Source organism: Muntiacus reevesi, chromosome 18 (assembly GCF_963930625.1).
Source record: "Muntiacus reevesi chromosome 18, mMunRee1.1, whole genome shotgun sequence".
In the NCBI taxonomy this organism is placed as follows: Eukaryota; Metazoa; Chordata; class Mammalia; order Artiodactyla; family Cervidae; genus Muntiacus; species Muntiacus reevesi.
The window spans coordinates 18283510-18306772 of record NC_089266.1 but is presented as its reverse complement, the minus strand read 5'-3'; the positions used below and the strand labels follow the sequence as shown (position 1 = coordinate 18306772).

At 35.1% G+C, this 23263-nt stretch overlaps 1 protein-coding gene and 1 non-coding gene across 6 annotated transcripts in view; one reads left to right on the top strand and one right to left on the bottom strand.

The window, feature by feature from the left end:
• The window catches only part of GPATCH8 (G-patch domain containing 8), an 89030-nt gene that overhangs the window by 46762 nt on the left and 19005 nt on the right, over window positions 1-23263 (bottom strand). For 2 of the 5 annotated variants that reach the window (XM_065908491.1, XM_065908489.1), the window contains exons 2-4: window positions 22049-22123; window positions 16105-16122; window positions 13945-14017 (exon numbers count right to left, since the gene is read on the bottom strand). Coding sequence is in view for 1 of the 5 variants with exons in the window: in XM_065908488.1 (XP_065764560.1) it covers window positions 13945-14017; window positions 22049-22123 (148 nt within the window). In the remaining 4 variants the exon portion in view is untranslated. Of the gene's footprint in view, window positions 1-13944; window positions 14018-16104; window positions 16123-22048; window positions 22124-23263 lie in introns of those variants that run through there. The other 3 variants (XM_065908488.1, XM_065908492.1, XM_065908493.1) reach the window with 3 other exon arrangements.
• TRNAC-ACA (transfer RNA cysteine (anticodon ACA)) lies at window positions 16511-16582 on the top strand. The gene has a single exon. It is a non-coding gene; the product is annotated as a tRNA-Cys (tRNA).

The window sequence follows — 23263 nt, the reverse complement described above, 5'->3', positions numbered from 1 at the left end:
CAAAAACTAACCATATTCTTGCCACAGACTGTTTAATGATGTATACAACAACCAGGTTATTTTTATTTTCAGGCACAGGTGTTTTTTTTTAAGGGCACAAGTTTAAAAAACTATGACCTAAAAATCCTTCCATCTTCCCAAACAATCAGAGCTACTTTCTAGGACAAAATAGTTCAACTTTAATCATGTAATCTAATATATTAAGAAAAGGTTAGTTTTGTTTTGCTTCTCTTGGTTAAGCACACATATATTTATTTCATTGTTTTATCAGTTGACAGGGCCTCAAAACAATCCCCTGGCGGCTCAGTGGTAAAGAATCTGCCTGCCAATGCAGGAGACGTAGGTTTGATCCCTGGGTCACGAAGATCCTCTGGAGAAGGAAATGGCAACCCAGTCCAGTATTCTTGCCTGGTAAATCCCATGGACAGAGAAGCTTGGCGGGCTACAGTCCATGGGGTCACAAAAGAGTCAGACACCACTTAGTGGGTAAACAATAATGTAGATGGTATAGTAGTAAGTCCTATGGTATTGTAATAATCCAACAATCCAGTGTTTTCTTAGAGTTGTATTCACTTCATTAAGTTACTACATAACTACACTGAGAATTCCTTAATATTCCAAGATCACTCTTAAACCCCAAAATGTTTTCCAGCTCCATTTAAACTGCTCTTCCTTAACCCTACACCCCAAACCCTTCTCAACTCACCTTTATTTTCTTTCTATATTTTTCTAGGTAGTCCCTAAAAAAGGTGGCTACAAAATCTCAGTTCTCTAGTAAGAGGTAACTTCTAAACACTTGTGTCACTCTGGACAACTAGCGCATGAGTCTCTGCAGCCTCTCCAGCAAAAGTCTCTGCAGCCTCTCCAGCAAAACGGAGACATTATCTCCACTTTCAGGACTGGCATGTAGATCAAAACAGACAACAAACAGAAGATGCTTTGTAAACCCTAACATTTCACTATGATGCTGCTAAACTCGAACACTGTGTCTTAAGTCCTCAGAAAATTAAAAAATCAATTTGTTCTTTCATTTCCAAAACTGGCATTGTAAAATACCTTAAAATTAAAAGTACTCTAAGAAGCTGTGGTAGATTCTAATGTTCTACCACAACTTGGTGATAATGAAACAGTCCTATTTACTGAAGGAGAAAATGATCATCTACCCCAAATCCTTCCCATATTATCATTCCATTAACAAGAGTGACCACTGAGTTTGAAAAGATTACACAAATATTAAATCTAAGCCAAAAGAATGACAGAGAAGGCAATGGCAACCCACTCCAGTACTCCTGCCTGGGAAAATCCCATGGACAGAGGAGCCTGGTGGGCTGCAGTCCATGGGGTCGCTAAGAGTTCGCATGACTGAGCAACTTCACTTTCACTTTTCACTTTCATGCATTGGAGAAGGAAATGGCAACCCACTCCATTGTTCTTGCCTGGAGAATCCCAGGGGCCGGGGAGCTTGGTGGGCTGCCGCCTATGGGGTCACACAGAGTCAAACACAACTGAGGCAACTTAGCAGCAGCAGCAAAAGAACCAAGTACACTTCAGCAAGACTTTCTCCAAATTAAAACAGATCACCTAAGAAACTTCTCAGGTACATTTATCAGGTACAAACAATTTTCCTAGGTACAAATCACCTAAGAAAATTAATTAAGCCTAAACAAAACAGAAAAACTTGAACACTGTCAAAATGCTTACTACTTTACTATTTCTGTCACCCGAGAAATACACTAACACCTATGAATGTGTACTGAATAGTAAGTTATTAATCCACTGTATACCAAATTTGTAAAAGATGAAGTCCACATGGAATGCACAAGTAAATTCAGAAAGTCAAATAGACTGAAATTACTGAAAAGTCTCCTTTATTTCCTCTGGAGTCTCTTCTAAACAGTCCAGAGAGCCTGGGTTATCCATAGAAATTTTCTTTTCCAGTTCTAAAGTCTATGATTCCATACAACTTCAAAGGCATTTTTGTCTCCTCTTAGTTTTGACTTTTCAAATATTGGCTAACCAGTGAAATTTTATATTTTCAACTGTTTCCATCTGATTGGACTACTCTAATTACAATGAAATCATGACGATTATATACTAATTTTATATATTGGTATATTGTATACACTAATTTTATATATTGCTACTTTTAAGTTTCTTGGACATGCCACTCTTGTAAGAAATATGAGAAACCAGTTTCCACACAAACCAGTTTCATTTTAATCATGCAAACTAATCTAGGGCAAGAAGTCCAGAAATAATAATGCAGGAAACAGTGTAAATCAGGATAAAGATAAGATTATAAGAAAAATAAATAGCATTATACTAAATCAGACTAAAAATCACTAATCTATTTTGGATGAGCCAAAGAACCAACTGTCTACCCCTACTTGGTACAGTGAGGGTAACATTCTCAGAAGCTTATTTATTCATATGATCTAAAGCAAATTACTTGGGGAGCTTATTTAAAATGTAATTTCCTGAACCCTACCACAGACCTGCTGAGTTGTACTGGTTGGGAATCTACATTTTTAACAAGCACCCAGTGATTCTGCTGCTCACTAAAGCTTGAGAATCACCAGTCTAACGGTAAAAGTACTAGAGTAGAGGTCAGAAGATTTATATTATAAACACAGCTACTATCCTCAGCAGTTTGACACTTAAGTTTCTCAATCTATTTAAAGTGGCATTATCTCCCACCCTACTATTGGAGAGGAAAATGAGATAAGATACAGGTATAAAGCTTATATGCCATCATGTTTAATTCCCCAAACAATTCTGAAATCTTTTAAAGATTTGAGTATACTGAGGGAAGGTCACACCACTTTCTGATTGCAGAGCTTGAATTTAAACCCAGGTCAAATTTCAAATGAGGAAGTAGTAACCTGTGAATCAAATACAGGCCTTACATATGTTTGTTTATCTCAGATTATTTTAAACTTTGAGCTAACATTTATCAATTATTAAGTTTCACCAGAATATCTGGATTTCTGGTTTTGTTTTTTTTTAATTCAGGTCTGGCAACACATGAGACTATATTCCTACACAGTAACAATGAGCAGGATCTAGCTGAGTGGCGGTGATTCCTCTTCAGACACGGCACAACTCACACTACTTCCTACTTACTGTCTCAAGTTCAGTGGGCTTCAACTGTGTATGGTAGCACTGGCCCCCAGAGGCATCGGAGCTTCCAAGTCCTACTCCTGAGACTGTCCTCTGCTCTTTCCTTCAAAGCTCCAGCTAGATTTTCTCTCTAACTTACTTGGTTACAGAGTCATCTACATCACAGATTTCAAAAGACTCAGTAAGACAGAAAAGGCTTAATTTGAATTAATAAACCACATTTATTATTTTGTTCCCTTTTCTAAATGTACAACCCATTACTTCAAATTTTGGTAGCCATTTTAAATAAATATCTTTGTTTTTGGCTTTTTTCTTTATCAAAATGTATTTCTCACAAATTGTACTTTTAAACTTTGTGTTCTTATCATGTTTATATTTGGTTCTACTTTTAAATACCAGTGCTTCTTATGGAAGAATGTGATGATTCCATGTATCAATTAACTAACAAGTATAGTTGGGCAGACGCTAATATAATTGTTTGCCTCCTTATTTTCACAATGAGATCTTTCACTTATTAAATCATTCAAGAAATAAGTTAAAATTCTAAGTTATGTTTTTCAATTCTCTATTAAGCCCCCACTGTACCTTCAACTTCACAACTACAGTATTATACTACACTACATTTATTTGTTACACTTGTGTCTGTATTAGACATAAACCTCTGGAGACAAGAGCTACATCTTATTCATTCCTTAACTCTTTAAGACAGTACAGATCTGGCACATTCTACAGATTCAGTTAACTGTATGCCAAATAAAAAAACATATTGAAAAGCAACAACAGAAAACACATATATGCCTAGTAATTGTTATCATTTAGGAGTTTATAGTCCAACGAGAGTTAAGAGACACATAAATACAAATTATTCAAGGTAGAATGTTAAAAATACCGCAAGAGAAATATAAAGTGTAAGAAAAAATAAAGGGGGAAATTACAGTATGAGACAAGAAATTACAGTATTCTCTTTACCCCTGGAGATCAATTATCTATCACTCTTAAAACTGTAGCCAAGGTTCTTACTACTCAATCTAGCCTCAAGTTTCCAGTGAATTTACACAAATTTATATTTATCATCAAGAAGATAAATGACCACTTCAAGTGCTCTAAGAAAAAATATCACATTCAAAGCTACCTACTTTTTTTCCAACCAGAGTAACAACTGTACATTTCAATTATGCAGTACTTTATTTCTCACCACCATCACATTTCTCCAGAAGACAGAAGTAAGCCACCACACAGCATTTAAGTACATTACAGATAGCATACTGATTAGAAGCATAGGTTTTTGGCAACATGATTCTACTACTTATGTGCTGTAAGATTTTGGGCAAAGAATTGCTTAAAATGTCAATCTCCTCATCTGTAAAAAAGGAGTAACTACCCCATAGAGGACTTAAATTAGACTATACATGTGGTAAGCACTTTGTAAACACTTAAGTGCTAGCTATTATAAAGGATTAACACTAAATCCAGTGAACAAAGGCTTGCTAGCAAGACACATGCATGAATCAACTGTATATTATGCTTCATAGTTAATTTATCATCCTTCATAACTACACTTTCCTTTCCAGTTCCACTGCTATCATTTTATTCTATGCCCTTATCAACTCATATCTAGACAACTTTCTAAATGGTTTTACATCTTCATCTTCAGTCATACTTTGGCTAGATTCGTACTTAACTTCTACCACCAAGGTGCTAACTGGTATAATGGAAAGAACAATAGATCACAAATCAAGAGACCTAGGGACTGCCTTTCAACATTGTGGAACCCTAAACCTATATTTCTTCATCTGTAAAATGAATTTCTGATTAAATTAGCTTTAATATTTCTATCTGCTAGATAAGTCTATACCTCTCTTCTTATCAAAAACTGCCTTTGGTTTACAAAATAAAGTTCCAAACTGGAGCAGCCTTCTACATTCAGTGTGGCAGTTAGTTAGCAGCATGGGTTTTGGAGTCAGAAAGACCAAGGTTTGAATTTTGATATTGTCATTTACTTGCTCAACTTCTTTAAGCCTCAATTTCTTCCTCTGCAAAGCCAGAATAACATAGTCCTGCTTTAAGAATTAAATGCGTTAAATAGACAGACAATGGGAGAAGCTGCTATATGGGGACAGGAAACTCAACCCAATGCTCTGTGACAAACTAGAGGGGTGGGATGAAGTAGGCAGTGGGAGGAGATTCAAGAGGGAGGGGACATACATATATTTGTGGCTGATTCATGTTGTTGTAAGGCAGAAGCCACCATAACATTGTAAAGCAATTATCCTCCAATTAAAAATATTTTAAAAAAGAATAAAATGAGGTATTAGTTAAGATAATATTAGATGTGTGCCTATAAGAACCAATTTCCCATTACTGCTTTCTAGTTATGGTTTCTCAACTGCTCCTGGACACCCAGAACCCTGCTTCAACCAAATAACTGTGGTTTTTTCCATCCTTTCTTTTATATATTAAAGTTCAACATTTAAAAAATATGTATCTTGATAAGTTCTTCTGCTTTTAAAGTGTGACATTCACTGCCCAATGGACATTTTCAGCTCTAGCCAGCCACACCTACTCTTCGTCAACTGTAATCACCTTGTATATATCAGTATCTCTTTCTTTGATAATACCTATTTCTCCCTCCTTAAGACTTCATTGTGAGGTCTTCCCTAGTCATTTATCCATACAGAGTTTACTCTTACGGTTTCTTCCACTTATCTCCTAAAATAAATGGCAAACTCATGAGAGAAAGGGTAGTATCTCACAATGTCATGTATACTCTTTATTATGGTCTCTTGAACATAGTATTTAATAAAAGTGCAACTATTTTAATGTAATTCTTTACCAGTGAGTGAGTGCTTCTTTTAAAGTAATCTATCTTGATAATGTCCAAACTGCTTCTATAACTGGTCTACTCTTTTCTTTGTTAAAAAAAAAAAAAAAAATCTGATCTAAATTTAGAAAAATTTGCTACTTCCTTTCTAATCATTTTGCATGAACTTGATATATATTTAACGTCTTCTGATTAAATAACACCCTAACATATATTTAATGTCTGTCTTTAAATGCAACAATCTCTATACTGAGAAACAAGTAGTCTATACAGCATGTGAGTTCACCATTTCCCCTTCTCATCTCCCCCAATCCCTTTTCATTTCTACTCTAGCCCTAAAATCTAGACTTTTTACTACAGATTGTCAATTCTAATTTTGTTTACTAACTGGATTCAACTCATTTGTTTATATTAACTAAATTCCATTAAGACAGTCAGAGGTTATATATAATCTATATCTTACTAAATTTGATACCTGAATTACAAAAATTATGCTTACCTTTGGAAACGCATAAAGACTGCACAGTTCATTTAATTACCAGGGAACAAAGATCATTCCAGGCTCCTTCAGCTAGACCAGCAGCAAGTATAAACTAAGCCTTTCTGACAATCCATACTGACATGCAGAATGTTTGGATTCTAGACTTGGCACATAATCCATGAAAACAAATTTCAAAGGGAAACTAAGGAAGTAGAACAACTCAGCTTTTTACAAATATCCTATCCAGAACATTTATCTATGTCACCATAGTATTAAAGGAAACCTATTTTTCTCCAGCCAAAGAATGATTTTTCTTAGAAATCAGTATGGTTTTAAAAATCAACATTCTAACTTAACAATAAAGCCCAAACTTTAACACTACATATTTCTACTGTATGCAATCCAAATCTAGCTTTTCTTTAGTCATAAAATGTATTAATATAAGCACTGCTGGGGCTTAGCTAATGCAGGGTTTACCCAACTATATTTACCATTTGTTTGCTAACTGAAACTAGAGTGGGAGGAGGAATACATACATAAAACCAAAGAAACACTAAAGAAACCAACTCTACTCTGCTTGGATTCTGTCTACTGTGTCTTTTTCAAAACAATTCTTTTCTTTCTACATTTTTTTTAGTAGTAATAGTATATCATATCAAATTTTAAAAGGGATACAGTAAAAAGCAACTCACTTTCCCTTCACAGTCTGCCTTAACAATGATTTTTCTCTGCACAGTCAAGCAAATAAGAAACAAATAAATATATGCACAAACCCCACAGAATGTACCCTTTTAATGTTTCACAGTGAAATGCTTCAGTTCATCTTTCTTGGCACATTTTCCAGCCAACAATTTCATACAATCAAATTTTTACGCTTCAATCTCAAAAATCTAATTCAACATTTTTATGAAAAAGATATATGAGAAACCTGGAGATATAATACATTTCACATACAACTTGTAGGACTTTGGGAAAGCTGCCTAAGTATCAACAAAAGCTATGGACATGTTACAACAGAGAAAGCAACTATCAAGAACCATAGTAATTATTTGGTAATCAGGAAGAAATGTATACTTTGTATCTTAATTAAAAAAAAAAATAAACAGGCAGCTATGTTTTAGAAGCTGGTTAGCAGCTGGGTTGATGTGTATTCCATTTAAAATAATGGAAAATAGAAACACACTGTTTTATGTGCCACTAAGAAATTTTATAAGCTGCCATTATAACTTTAATGCCATTAATAAGGTCCATCTGATTTTACCTTTATTAAAATATGAAAAAATGTCTTAGGATCAAGGAAAGACGGTAGACTATTTCCAATCTTTTATCACAGTGATATAATGAATAATTTCAATCATACATTATTTTGTGCATTTCATGAATAAGTTAGACAGAAACAGAATTGTTGGATCTAAGGATACATGCATTTTAATCTTTAAGTAATTCAAATTGTTCTCTATAGTGGTTTTATCAGTTTACAGTCTCACTGGCTATAAGAACCTATTTTCCCCAAATTTGACCAGGCTAGTCTTTTTTAAAGCCTTTTCCAAGCCAACAAGTAAAAAATGATATCTCATAGTTTAATATGCATTATCTCTAACATGAACAGAAATGAGAATATTTTCACATTCCTAAAGGTCATCTGCAATACTTTTCTGTAAACAGTGTTCATAGCATTTCCCCCTTTCTATTTAGGTTACAAGCATTTCACATACCTATACCTCTGTCTACAATGAGATATTACAGATATTTCCCCCAGTTTGCTCAGTTATGGTTACCTTATTATGATAAAATATAGTCAAATTAATCCTTCTTTTAAGGATTTCTGGGTTTCGAGTTGAACTTAGAAAAGTTCTCCTTATTATAAGATTATCTTTAATAATTATCCTATTGTTCATCTTAACGATTTTATAATTTTATTTTTTACATTTAAATATTTTATTCATCTGGAATATGTTTTGGGATAAGGTATGACAGTGGGGATCCAACTTCTTTTTTTTAGGTTACTATACAGTTGTCCCGACCCCACTGCTTAGTGACCGAGGCTCTTCTAGATGTAACTAAGAGCTCAGTTGGAGAAGGAAATGGCAACCCACTCCAGTATCCTCGCCCGGAAAATCCCATGGACAGAGGAGCCTCTTAGGCTGCAATCCATGGGGTCACAAAGAGTGAGACACGACTGAGTGACGTGACTTCACTTCACTTCAAGAGCTCAGTACATCATCATCATGAGAAACGCTGGGCCGGAAGAAGCACAAGCTGGAATCAGGATTGCCAGGAAAAATATCAAAAACCTCTGATACGCAGATGACACCGCCCTTATGGCAGAAAGTGAAGAAGAACTAAAGAGCCTCTTGATGAAAGTGAAAGAGGAGAGTGAAAAAGTTGGCTTAAAGCTCAACATTCAGAAAACTAAGATCATGGTATCTGGTCCCATCAGTCCCATCACTTCAAGGGAAATAGATGGGCAAACAGTGGAAACAGTGGCTGACTTTATTTTTCTGGGCTCCAAAATCACTGCAGATGGTGATTGCAGCCATGAAATTAAAAGAAGCTTACTCCTTGGAAGGAAAGTTATGATCAACCTAGACAGCATATTAAAAAGCAGAGACATTACTTTGTCAACAAAGGTCCGGCTAGTCAAGGCTACGGTTTTTCCAGTGCTCATGTATGGATGTGAGAGTTGGACTGTGAAGAAAACTGAGCACAGAAAAATTAATGCTGGAGAAGACTCTTGAGAGTTCCTTGGACTGCAAGGAGATCCAACCAATCCTGGGTGTTCATTGGAAGGACTGATGTTGAAGCTGAAACTCCAATACTTTGGCCACTGGATGCAAAGAGCTGACTCATTTGAAAAAGATCCTGATGTTGGGAAAGATTTAGGGCAGGAGGACAAGGGGACGACAGAGGATGAGATGGTTGGATGGCATCACAACTCAATGGACATGGGCTTGGGTGGACTCCGGGAGTTGGTGATGGACAGGGAGGCCTGGCGTGCTGCGGTTCAAGGGGTCGCAAAGAGTCAGACACGACTGAGTGACTGAACTGAACAAGAGCTCAGAATTACTGAAACAAATAGCAAAATTAGGGACTTAGGACCCTAAAACATACATAGCATTAAAGGCACAGAGCTGTGAGTCAAATATCTAGCACATATTCAGTTCAGTTCAGTTGCTCAGTTGTGTCAGACTCTTTGCGACCCTGAGGACTAGCACACCAAGCTTCCCTGTCCATCACCAACTCCCGGGGCTTGCTCAAACTCATGTCCATAGAGTTGGTGATGCCATCCGACCAATAATAGCACATATTAGTATCTTAGCTATTACTGCTACAAATTCTGGGAGATGGAGAGTAGTAAGATAGAGGCTTCTCTATGATTTTTATGACACTTAGGCTTTTGATGAATACCTAAAGATTAACTCAAATTCAGTTAAAATGTCTAAATATACACCATACAATTGAGGTGTTAATAACAATTAGCATTATTTATATAGTGTTTTATAGTTTGCATAAAGTAACTTCACTTAATTAGTTTATCCTCATAATCACTGCAAGAATATAGGCAAAGATTTTAATCCTCATTTATTGCTGAAACAAATAATTCAACTTGTCCCTTTACTTAAAGTGGCAGAGCCAAACTCAAACCTAAACCCTAAGTTTCCAAATACTGTTCACACTGCTTCATACCCTACACCAAGTGCTTCTGAACAAAAATAAAAGAGAATAAAAGTTCTCAAGGAACTTAAAGCAATTTGTCAATTAAGTATTCAATGGATCACATACTAAAATACATAAAACACAGTCCCTGGCCTCAAAAAACCTTCAAAAGTGTACCGTAAGTTTAAAAAGCAAGACTTAAGAGGACTGGAAAATAAACCTGAAGAGCAGGAACAATCTTATTTACTTTGCCCATGACTCACATTATTTACAACTGGTGTAACTAGAATACATTATTATCTCATAGCTGAGTTAATGCTGGTTGACTATTACTGACTGAACCCTCTAAAGGAAATATATCATACCTCTTCATTTGTCTCAGGGGATGAACTTTTGTTTGTGACCAAAAAATCAGTCAAATCATCCATCAGCTCTTAGACAATATAACAAAGTTAGTTTAGGAACCACTTCTGGGCTACATCTACTTACCCATTTCATAGCAAAATAAAGATTTTGAACTATATTCCATTCTATTTCAAAGCTATCAGAAGGTCATAAAACAATTTCAAGAACCAAATTCAACACCCACAAAATACAACTGTCATCTGCTATTTATTCCAAATTAAACACACTCTCTGCCTCCATTAAAAAAAAAAAAACAAAACCACAACCGTTCATAATATTTCTCATCAGCAGGTCTTTCTTTATTGTTGTTTCCTTCAGCTATCTCGTCAACAACCTTTTCTACAAGTCTTTTATTTTTTTTAATACTAACAATCACTTATCTGCCACACACAAATTTTAACTTTTGAAATATTTTAATAAGCACTGTGATGTGTGCTAAATCGCTTCAGTCATGTCCAACTGTGCAACCGCATAGACTGAAGCCCTCCAGGCTCCTCTGTCCATGGGATATTCCAGGCAAGAATACTGGTATGGGTTGCCATTCCCTTCTCTAGGGGATCTTCCCAAAAGGGATCCAACTCGTGTCTCTTATGTCTAACCCACACTGGCAGGTGGGTTCTTTTACAACTAGCACCACTATGGAAGCCCTAATAAATATTAAGGGAGAACAAAAGGTGAATAAGGGAAATTCAAGTACAAAATTAAACCCACCTAACAAAGCTGAATTTTCTATCGTGCCACAAAGAATTCTGTTTCAGAGTTAGCATGCCCTATTCTCCAACCTATCCAGTGACAAGTTATATACACTGCAGCCCCAAAGACTAGCACTCTGTAAAGTCTCGTAGGGCTTGCAATAATTTTTAAATGTTAACAAAATCTTGAAAAGATCAGGTTTAAATTCAGTTGATGACTACATGTTAAAAAATGTTAGAGCCTAAAATCAAACAAAAGCAACTAAAAGTTGACAATAAACAAGTAAATACAAAGAACTTACAAAGTCATGAACCTAGAAATTATTTGCAGTGATTAGTCTATGCAGTAGTAAGAAGGCATTATGATTTTCTGCAAAGCAACAGGGTTTTCTTCAGTGGTTATTTGTAGCAAAGGTTTGGTACAATGAAAAAAATTTGTCATGAATTATCTCAATATGTCATAAATGTGGCTAAATTCTAGTCAAACTATGTGGGTATTACAGAAAGAGCTATGTAAAAGAAATCAACTCATTGTCTGTACAATGTTGAATGTGACACTAAAAAAATGAAAGAGCCATTTCCAAGACAATTAAAGTCACCCTTTAATGCTGGCAGGAGAATAAGGTCCTATTCTTTTTGAAGGGTAGAGACCGTACTAGCCATTCAAGACAGATGGGCTTTGAAAAACAATGTGAATTTAGTAAACACTACCAAAATGTACACTTACAAATGGTTACGATGGCAACTGCATGTTACATGGGCTTTGCCACAATTAAAAAGAAAAAAAAATGGACTTCAAATTTATCTTTTATTTTAAATAAATAATGGATTGATGAGTTATTGAGTGCTTATTACATGCCAATCACCATAGAGATGAATGTGAAATATGGATAAAATCTGATTTCTCTTTTCAAGGAATTCAAAGTTTAAAGAGACCCAAATTTGAAAGTATTCTTAAAATGAAACAATAATTTTCCATCACCCAAAAATAGTTAAGCACCCATTTACCTAATCTTTTTTAAAATTTTATTTTATTTTTAATTGGAGGATAATTACTCTACAATATTGTGATGGTTTCTGCCATACATCAACAGGAATCGGCCATAGGTATACACAGGTCCCTCCCCTCCTAAACCGCCCTCCCACCTCCCTCCCCATCCCACCTCTTTAGACCATCACAGAGCACCTTTCTTAAACTCGCTTGCTATACGTCTCTCTCACTCTTTTTCTCTGCCAGTTCTAGTTGTACTTTGAAGTCTCCAATGCTTACAATGCAAAACTCTGGGATTCAAACAGATTTGCTAGCCCCCTATGTGATGTCCCCAAATTCTACTCCCTTGTGCACCTGAACAAAAACAGTAACAATCAACAATGTTCCTGGGAATCTCTAGGAAGAGAGGTTTCAAATAGTAGGGGGAAAGATCAAATCCAATCTTCAGACCTTATTCTGAACTATCACCTCCATTCAACCCAACCCAACATTTAACTGTGCAAACCACTGGGACTAAACCTCCAAGAAGTCATTTCTACTTTAGTCCTGACGACCCCTGCTCTTTTCTGGTCTCTTACAAAATCTATGGTCTATGCCATACAAATTGCTCTCAGTTGTTGAGTATTCTTCATACTGTGTACAATGAGTTCTTGTACCACTGGAAAACAAGTTTAGTGGTGATCAAATCTTTCTACCTCCCCAAAGGACAGGTTAATGCTTAGTAATAAATATTAATTTGAAATGTATTTCTGAGCATTTCTCATGTCAGCACTGAATAGAATCTGTGGATGTATACTTTAAAAAGCAAAGGATGTAAAGACTGAAACATCCTGTTTCATGCCCCGTCCTGTTGTGTTCGTTAATACAGACACTTGAACTGATTATAGACTGCCTACTCGTATTATGGAAATTCATTTCCCAAATTCAAAAAATTAAGTCAACAGTAGTGCACCTCTCCCCAAAGATCCCTTTATACAACAAGACCCTTCATAAGCAAATGTAGAAGTACAATGATTTCCATCATTTCTGAGGTACTGTTCACATCTGCAGACAACAGCAGCCCTTGAATACAAGAGAGCTAATAAGTGAATAGAGTTGGTTGACTGGTTTTCAACTAGCAAGAACTCAGAAGCAGAAATGTTAGCATTGTTATCCAAATGATTAGTATAGTTAAAAAGAAAAAAATACATGCAATGTAAACTTTAAACCATAGATTTCCCAGAGACTGACCTGAACTTGAGAAATGGCCTCTCAGAGAACCCTAGGAAATCTCTGTTTCCATTTCATGTTTCATACAGGTTAATTATTCTACTATTGCATGGAGTCTGATTAGAGACAAAGAACCAGGGCAATCACCAGGTTCAGGAAGAATTCAGGAGGGCAAAAATTAAACTCTGCTGTTGAAATTAATCCTCTTTAAAATACAGCAGCCACAACACATCACTAAGTGACACAAAGAAAGTACATTCTGATACTACGTATTTCATTTACTTTACCCACCCATCACTTCCACCAAAAGAAATTAAAAACAGATTGAACCATACACAGTATGTTTGACCTGAAAGTATTCATGACACAGCAGCTTACTCTTGCAAATTATTAGCTTAATAGTGATTTCAAATACAGTTATAGGAAAAACAGACTACTCTAGGGGATAAAAGGCAGGGGGGGAAAGCCCAAACACTTTTTAAAGAAAGACAGCAAATATATTCAGACATAAGATCTGCATCAGAAACATTTTTTCTTTCTTTTTTCTTGGTATATTTAAAAAACTTACCCTGAAGAGATTTTCCCAATCCCTGGCCCAGCTTCCACCCATGTTTCTGGAGTAAGCGATGTCCAATATTATCCTGACAGACAGAACAGAGAGACAAACCAAAAATATTCCAATAATATATTCTTCCCTTCCTAGTGATATTTAACAGGTGATGAACAAGAGATAATTCTACATATATGCATGCAAAAAAGGTGCTAATAGGGGAACTGTGCCCAATAAAGGGGGCATTAATGTAAAAAGAAATACTGGCTAGTATTTTATACAGGAAGACCAAAGAGGGTAAGGGTCCTTTCTGATGGTGTGTTGGGCAATTTTTATACACAACACTTTTAAAAAGAGAAAAAAGGGAAGGGGAAAGGGGGAAGAATACACTTATGAAGTTTAAAACTAACATTAAAAAGCATAAAATCAAAGTACTTATACAATCATATCCACCACCTAGACAGCACCACTTTAAGAGTTTTTTTGTTTTTTTTTTTTAAAGAAAATCTACATTGTGTTTAGTTATTTTGCTTATGTGTCAGGCTTTCATGATATAAAGTAAGTTGTAAGTGTAAGACTGCCCCACCACTAGAAATGAAAACACAATCAGAGCAAAATCCAGGCTAGACTTGATTGGTTTTTTAATACATATATATAAAATATAAATATTTAACTAGCATGCAGCCAATATTAAACTGAAAAAACAGTGAGGTTAGTAAAACGAGAAATTAAATTGATTAAACAGAAAAATAAAATGAGCTCAAGCACAGACTGAGTGATGCATTTCAACATGTAATCTAACAAAAATGCTAAAATGTTAGAATGAAACAGGCCTAGCAATAAGTTAACAGTAAAGAACCATTAGTGCATGTAGGGGAAAAAAACCAATATACATAATGTCTCATCTTCCTAGGAGCACAGTGGAAAAGATCTGTCAATGGAAGCCACATGTAAAGACACTAGAAACAACAATTAAATGTCAGCTTTTGCATAAGGTTTCAAGATCTTAGAAACCTCTGCAGACCTTTGTCCAGTTCTTTGCTTTTTACAAATACAGAGAGAACACTAAAATAATCATTTAACTGTATCTGATAAAATGATGTTACTTATCAAAACGAAAAATTTAAAAATTGTAAACAAAAAGTGCTCTGTATGCATTAAGATGTAATTTATAATATTAATTGGGTATCACCACTGGAAAATAATCTCGTATTTCTTGAAATGAAATTATGAAGTCAACTAAACCATAAATTTCTGAATTAAAAACACACATCTCAGATTAAATTGATTTTTATCTTCCAGTTACATATTCAATGGTAAAATGCTCTAGAATTATAGAAAAAATTATGTTACTAGTATATTCTCTGATAGTAAGTTACAAGAGGAAGATTAGGTGTCTTCAATGCTCTGATTAAAAAAAAAAAAGGGTCAACTTCCTTCTATGAGTTTATGACAGTATGCCAACTAGAAAACTGGACTGAGCAGCTTATTATTTTATTGATTAGAGGAACGAAGATCAGAATACTTGAAAAAATGGGGCAAATGATAATGAAAACTGTTTCTATAACAAAACATGCAATTATTTTAAACATACACATACACAGTCGTTACTGTGCACAAAAGGTCACTAGAGGTTATTTTTTGCCAGGAACTGAGAGAACGAGAAAACGCTCTGGTTATATGTAACCCAAGTACTGAATGCCTAACTATTTATAAATAGCTTTATTGTAAAAAACAAAAAAACACTTTTGTAAGTCTTAATACAACTAATGTTAGCAGAAAATGAAGATAAAGAGAGAGGCCTTTATAGTACTACTGTGGAAATAAACTTACCTGTACATAAAATCCTTGTTTTATATCATAACTCCTACAACTAAATTAACTGCAGAAAGGACAAGGATAGCAGAATGACTCTAAGATAATGTAGCTGAATAAAGTATTGCTAAATATTTTAATAGGCTAATTTTATGACTAGGCACAGATTTAGGGTATTAAAACCATGCTGACAAAAATTGTTGTCCCTTTTTTTAAATTAAGAAAACTATCTTTTGGCTAAGTGGAGATGAGACATTATGCTGACAGTGTTATATTATGAATGCACTAAAATAAACAGACAAATGAAGCAGTATGCTATTTCCAAAAGCAGTGCAAGTGGAGTGAAAGCATTTCCATACGAACCTGGCTTTAAAAACTGGGCTGTCAAAAGAACAGTTAAATGTAACACAAAGTAAGAAACTGTCCAATCACTAATGGTCGTTTTTTTTTTTTTTTGTCTTGTTTTCAATTCACTGCTTGCAATTAATGTATTTATTAAAGAAGAGTGAAAGCATAAGTAAATTCACGAGTCAAGACCAGCTGAGAGATTCAAGAGCAGCGTGTTGTGACTGACAACAGTGAAAGGAAAAGCAAATGTTAAAGGGAGAGGGAGAAAAAAGAAAAATTTAGGGTTATACACATTAGCATCACTTTCACAAAACCACTCAAGATGGCTGTCACCTTCTCAAAAAAAGCTATTGATACAAAATGGCAGTGGTACTTCTCTTCTAAATCTTTAAACGAAAACTGTTCTTTAATTAAATCTACTTCCCTGGTGGCTCAGACGGTAAAGCGTCTGCCTACAATGCAGGAGACCCAGGTTCAATCCCTGGGTTGGGAAGATCTCCTGGAGAAGGAAATGGCAACTCACTCTAGTACTCTTGCCTGCAAAATCCCACGGACGGAGGAACCTGGTAGTCCATGGGGTCGCAGAGTCAGAGACGACTGAGTGACTTCACTTTCTTTCACTTTCCCCAAGTATGAACAGGGAAGGAAATGTCAGTGGTTATGTATTAATATTATTAATATGCCACTCCATGTCCTTGCAATTATAACAGAAAGCAACAAAAATAATAGGCATATCTCCCAGAAAGTCTTCCACTCACCAAACTCCTAAATTACAGAAAATTTGAGCCTTTCCTATAATTTCAGACTATATCTGTTTTTGGAGGAAAAATGGCAGTTCTGCAACTCTGCAGAAAGGACTAGTATTCACTATGGTCCTTTTTCCTACCAAAAGAAAAAAAGTTTTATAAAGACTAGTCAAAAATCGAGTAGGCTTAAGGATGATGGGTAACACAAGAAAGGCACGTCAAAATACCTCATAACAAAGTATTAACAGAACTAAATGTCATTTATAACAGTAAACTGCAGTAATCTGTAGCCTCAACTGGTAATCTAGACATAACAAGGGCAATGAGCATTATTTAACTCCTGAAATAACAATTTATTATTATGGTACTACAAAAGTGACTTAAAAAACTTCATTTTTCATTTTTAAACAAAATAAATAATTTGAAGTTTAGTTCTAATCTTATAGAACTGAAAATGTATTTTTTTTTTAACACAGACTGGTTTGTGACTGACAAAAGGGGCATGTATAGTGAGATAGGCTGTTTATAATTTAAATACACATGGAAGAAATGCAGGAAAACACTAATTTTAAACAATTAATAAAGCAACTAACTTTGCCCAAGGGAGGTAGGCAAAAGGTGGTTTTCCAGATCATTCATAAAGTTCCCAAAATCTATTGTTGTTGTTTGGCCGCGCCACACGGCCTGTGGGGTGTCAGTACCCTGATGAGGGATTGAACCTGAGTTCTTGGCAGTTAAAGTGCAGAGTCCTAACCACTGGACTGCCAGGGAATTCTTACCATGACCTATTTATTACTCTCTGTCCTTAACATTCAAAAATAGTGGCAGTTTGGCATTTTATTTGGTTAGGAATGAAGTTCTTCTTAATTCTGGTTAAACTATGAAGCTGAGCTAAAAATTCAAAACTTTTTTCATCTAGACTACCTAAATTGGCCTTTCTGGTTTTTCTATTTCTAAACTTAAATGTAAATTAAAGTGCTATATTTTAATCTTCTATACTAAATGTGCAAGAAAGGAGGATATAACTTTTAAATGGGAACATCAGTAATAGCAAGAAATGTGTATTAGAAACAACTACCAATATGCTAAAAACACAATATCAGCCCAAAAACAAAAAACCATCTCATTATTGTTTCAGCCATTCCTCAACAATTTAATACCAAGTAGAAAACTTTCCTAGGAACTTCCCTCTGTTTCCTGAAACTGTATACCATCAAAGAAACAATAACAATTTGGGAAAGAGCCCCACCAATCTGTATAATGGGAGTCTGCCAAAATATAGACTAAAATTCACTTCATTGTGTAGGGTTGATTCTAAGTTTTTTAATAGTAGGAAACAGAATACCAAGTCTCAAGAGAAAACTATACTACAATTATGGCAATGACTAGATGAATACTAATTCCACACTGAATTTTCTTTTAGTCGACAGCCACATTCAATTTACACCATTTAGCTCATTTTCAACAGTGACAAAAATGGCAAATCTCTTGAGTGGATTGTAAGCTTTGCTGATTGTGTATTAAAGACTCTATAAGCAAAAACCAAGTGCTACTAGGTGAACCCATGCAAACAACAAGTTGTAAAAATTCCCCAAACAAAAAAATCTATAGCTCACTACAGATGACACAATGAAGACTAGAGAGAAAAGCCATATAGTAATGCTACACCATTCAGCTCCAAGAAGCACATTATTTATAGTGCAGTCCACATATGGTCACTGCTAAATATCAAATCAGCAGTCTTATAGAATTACAGTTTGGAACTAGTGGAGTCCACAGATCTAAACAGATATGCAACATGACAAAACCCACTTATACATATACTTCTAAATCCTTAGATATGCAAAGTAAACATCAGCAACTGGAATTTGAAAACTTACATTCATTTTTTAAACCTGCTCAGTCAACCTGACAACTATAAAGACAGAATTTTAATCAGTCAGGTAGAACAAAGACCAAGTACTGGCTGACGGGCAGTTTCACTTCCAACTGCAACAATGACAACATATTTTAAGTCTATGGTGCAGGGATTTTGCCTTTGTATAGCTTATAATCACTCTCCCATCTGATTTCTCATAGTCTTTCTATGGTAAAGATCACAAAGAACCATATACCTTAAGTCAGATCAACCAATTTTTGGATCTATAGTGGAATTCTAGACTGGGTCATGGTTTTAAGATTTTTGTTTTTTAAATGCTTTATTTTTCAGTATAAAGTAGAGATCATAATTATAGCTGGGACCTAAAAATCTCATAAAGCAGCTACATTAAAACATAAATTTTGAAAAGTTTTTTGTAATAAGAGCAAAATGTTTATACTTTCCACCTTCTCTTTAATTCAGATAAACAAGTTATCTGGCAATTCTTTAATAATTTTCTTGGAACAGTGTTTTATTGTCGACCAGAAACTTCACTGAAAGATATCTGGTTGGTTGAAATAAACCAGGGAAAATAAAAATTTATACCAAAGATAACCACCTATTTCATTAATGCTGGATTCTGATGTATTTTCAACATTTCCAGATTGAAACTGAAGTACCTGTATCATCTCAGGAACAAATCTAAGCTTCACAAGTTTATCAAAATCATAATGTATTATCACATCTTTGTATCTCATTTCCCATCTTGCTAGTTTGCAACACATTTACCCTATTACAAAACAAAGAGCCCTTAATCCTATACTCACAATAACCCTTCACATAGGCATATTCTTGGCACAAACCTGTGCAGAGACTTCCTCGGTTACCAGCTGCTGCAGATTACCTTTGTTTATAAAAAAGACTAGACCTTTAGCCCCCGCAACGATCTGTAGACTCCCAGAGCTGCGCACTTCCAGCCACTTTTGAGTTGCATGCTGTAGCAAAACAGTCAGCACCTCTCAACAGATATTGCTGCAGAGAAAGACTTTAATTCAGCAGAGACTCTGTGTGTCAGAAGCAACTGCTGTTTCCCCCTAAGAACAAGATAGCTCGATAGCGCGACAAGACAGCCAGCCAGCCAGACGTGTAACTAATATACACCTACTTGGTGGGCATTCCCAAGGTGATAGGGCTCTTGGAAGTTACTACACTATCTATTTTTATGCCAATCATTTTAGGACTTTCTTTTAAAACTTTAAATTTACCCCCAAATGACTGGGGAACAGAAATAAAATCCCTCTCTTTTTGCCCCACTTCTATCTAACACCACGTTGGCTATGAAGCACCTTACTATTACTACCTAAACTACCACATTACAAATAATGCATATTTTAATGTGTTTCAGGAGTAAATTTTCATTAGAAGTACAATTTACTACTATACATCTCTGAATATATACTTATTCATAAAAAATTAAATATCCAGTCCGAGGACACTTGCTATTTTTAGTGGAGAAGATAATACTATTTAATAAGTAAGGCATGTATCAATTCCACTCCTACTCACTGAGATTACTCAGTCAGACTGCCTTCTGACAGTGTTCTCTCTATGACATACACTGGGAAAATTCCTGGACATTGTGAGAGGAAAAAGAGCACTAATCCCACATGCCAAAGGAACAAACTTTCCAAAAACCTTTAAATGCAGTCCTAAAAGAAGGCTTTTAAAATGTTAAATATCATTTAATTTCGTGCTTTTATTAAAACTTTCTTGAGTATAGTAATAATGAATACTAGGCCGCAAATTTAGTCCAGCTAAATTTCCTGCTACTGTTGAGTCAGAGTACCCACTGAATTATAGCTTGTATAATATTAATCAACCTTGTACCTTGTAGAATATGGCACCTGGGTCTTTCTGCTGACAGCTCTCTCTTCTTAAACTTTGACCCAAAGAAACATTTAAATGATATGGAAAAGTTCTTTTTCAAGTATAAAATACTGACCTAGCTAGCCCATAGATTTCACCGTAAAATTCCACCTTGTGATAATTCCCAAGACGATAGTAAAATAAGACAAAAACGTCAAAGATTTTTTAACTCATCAAAGTGGGCCTGGCATTTCATCCTTAAGTCAAAACACAAGACTGGGCTTTCAGCACAACATCAGATGTGAATTCTCCCTCTGCAGCATTATCACATGCGTCATCAATTACTGCCATGCCTAAGTCTAGCATCATGCCAGCACATTAAGACAGAAGGTACTATATGCAGTGTTCACTGGACCAGAAGAACAGAAATAAGAAGGGGAGGTGGGGGAGAAAGAAACCCTAGAGAAGAAATTAAAAAAAGGCAGACCGTGCAATACAAACCAGATCATGGCTGCTTAGCTAATATGGGCCAACTGCTGTGGAAGAAAAATGTCGAACACCCCAAGTTGTGTAAATTTCTGTAAACATCTAAACACACACACAAACACACACAACACCAACCTAGTTAGGAACATAAATATATGTTGATCCTTTACTATGCTACAGCTATGAAAATAAAAGCTAAAGTTAAAATATCTGTATTCTCTAAATTGCCTTATTTTCCTGAGGGAGGAGAAGCAGCTAGTATTTCTTAAACGGAGAAGGGGAACATCTTGACTGTTATACAGACTCTCTCTCTGATGACTCCATACATACACTTAAGAACAAATATTAAATACTGACAATACTGACAAATTTAGACATTTTAACAATGGACTGTGTAATCTGAAAATAAAGGGCTTTTCAAAATAAAAATAATGTTCAAAAATTAAGAGTCAGGAAAACAAATCTCTTTGTTCTGTTGCGTTGTATCAATATTTAAAATTAAGTCATATGAATAGATACAATCAACTTTTGACAAAAACCAGACAACTCTTAGACCATAGAGACCGAAGTTACCATGTCTCACAAGAGTCTGGTAAATAAAAACATTAGCCCCTAACTGTTCCTAATGGAACATTTCACACATGATTGTGTTGCCAGGAAAGGTGAAGGTTTTTTAAAGGATCAAAATACATTTTACTCCTTTATTCAATTTACAGAAACTTCAACTAAACTTAAACTTGTTATCTTTAACAGAATATCAGTATGGGCCAAAAATGATATTTTTCCATCAAAATCCAAAAATGTTTCTAGATTTTTTTCACTGATTTCCTAATATATTAAATATTAGATTACAACTCAAACTCTACTTGATTACTATAGGGCATGCAAGAAAACAGCTCTAAACTGTACTATAAGTTAATAAGTTTAACTTCATTCACATCAAGTGTCACACGAACACTACCTATCTATCTATCTATGACCCCAAATTAAGCACTGATCTTACCGATTCTATAGGCTTGTCAAGGGATGCTTGTTCAATTTCCAAATGTCCTTCTTCATATTGATCAAAGTGATTACCCTGAAAAAACAAGACTACAGTTATTTTTCCTGAAAGCAAATGCCAAAACTATTAGTAAAACTAATCAAACTAGGGGGTTATTTTTAATTTTTCATTCTTTTTGAATAAACAACCAAAACTGTCACAAATTCAGGCTTTCTTAAATCTGTAAACACAATTTATTAGAAGTCTAGATCTAGTAATAGGAACTTGTCTTCCTATGATAAACATTGAAATTGCTAACTAAAACATTAACCATCATTTGGGATAGCAACTCTTTCTGAGACTGACTATATTAGGAAGACTGCAGAATCTTAAAAACAAAGGGCTGTATTGTGTTTTACTTTTCCAAAACAATCTTGTGCTACAGCAAACAAACCCTGACAGCAGAATGCAAATAAAATCTGTATTACAACACTGTTCAATGTCGCTAACACTGTCTTTCACTAAAACTGCTAAAATATTCAACTTTAAATCATCATCATCATCATCAATTTCCAACTTCAAAGCTTCAAGGAGTTCAGAAACACAATCTCTTGACACAGTATCCTAAATACAGCTCTTCCTCAAATGATCTGCCAATAGACACAAGCATGCCTGTATAATGCCATATTTGACCATAATCAAGGAAGCTGTCACTACAACTAGAATTAAGTCAAAACAGCTCAATTGAGGATAGAAACAGATAACTAGGAAGTTCTAATTCTGTTTTTTTTCTGCTCCATGAGAAAAGGAAGAGTTCATAATTTAGCTTTAAATCAGAGTATCAAATTTTCAGTTTCCTTCTTGTTACAAAGTAACTGGGTCTCCTGCACTGCAGGCAGATTCTTTTACCATCCCAAATAGAGCTATTCCTCAAATGATCTTACAAAGTAGAGGGCACAAGAATTTGTGAGTCCTGAATTTATTTAAGCCAAAAAAACTAAAGATTTCAATCTAGTCTAAATTTATTTCAGGTATGGACTGGTAGGACAACCTGGATGTTAACCTAACCAAAAATTACTTTGCTCTTTCAAAGTAAAATTTTAGTTGAACGAATACAGCTTAATTATAGCAAGCTCTGACATGTAATTTGCCACATCATATTATAAACATTAGGTTACTTGTTTTCCTCACCAGACTGTGAAGTCCTTAAGGACAAGAATGGGGTCTTGTAGTGAC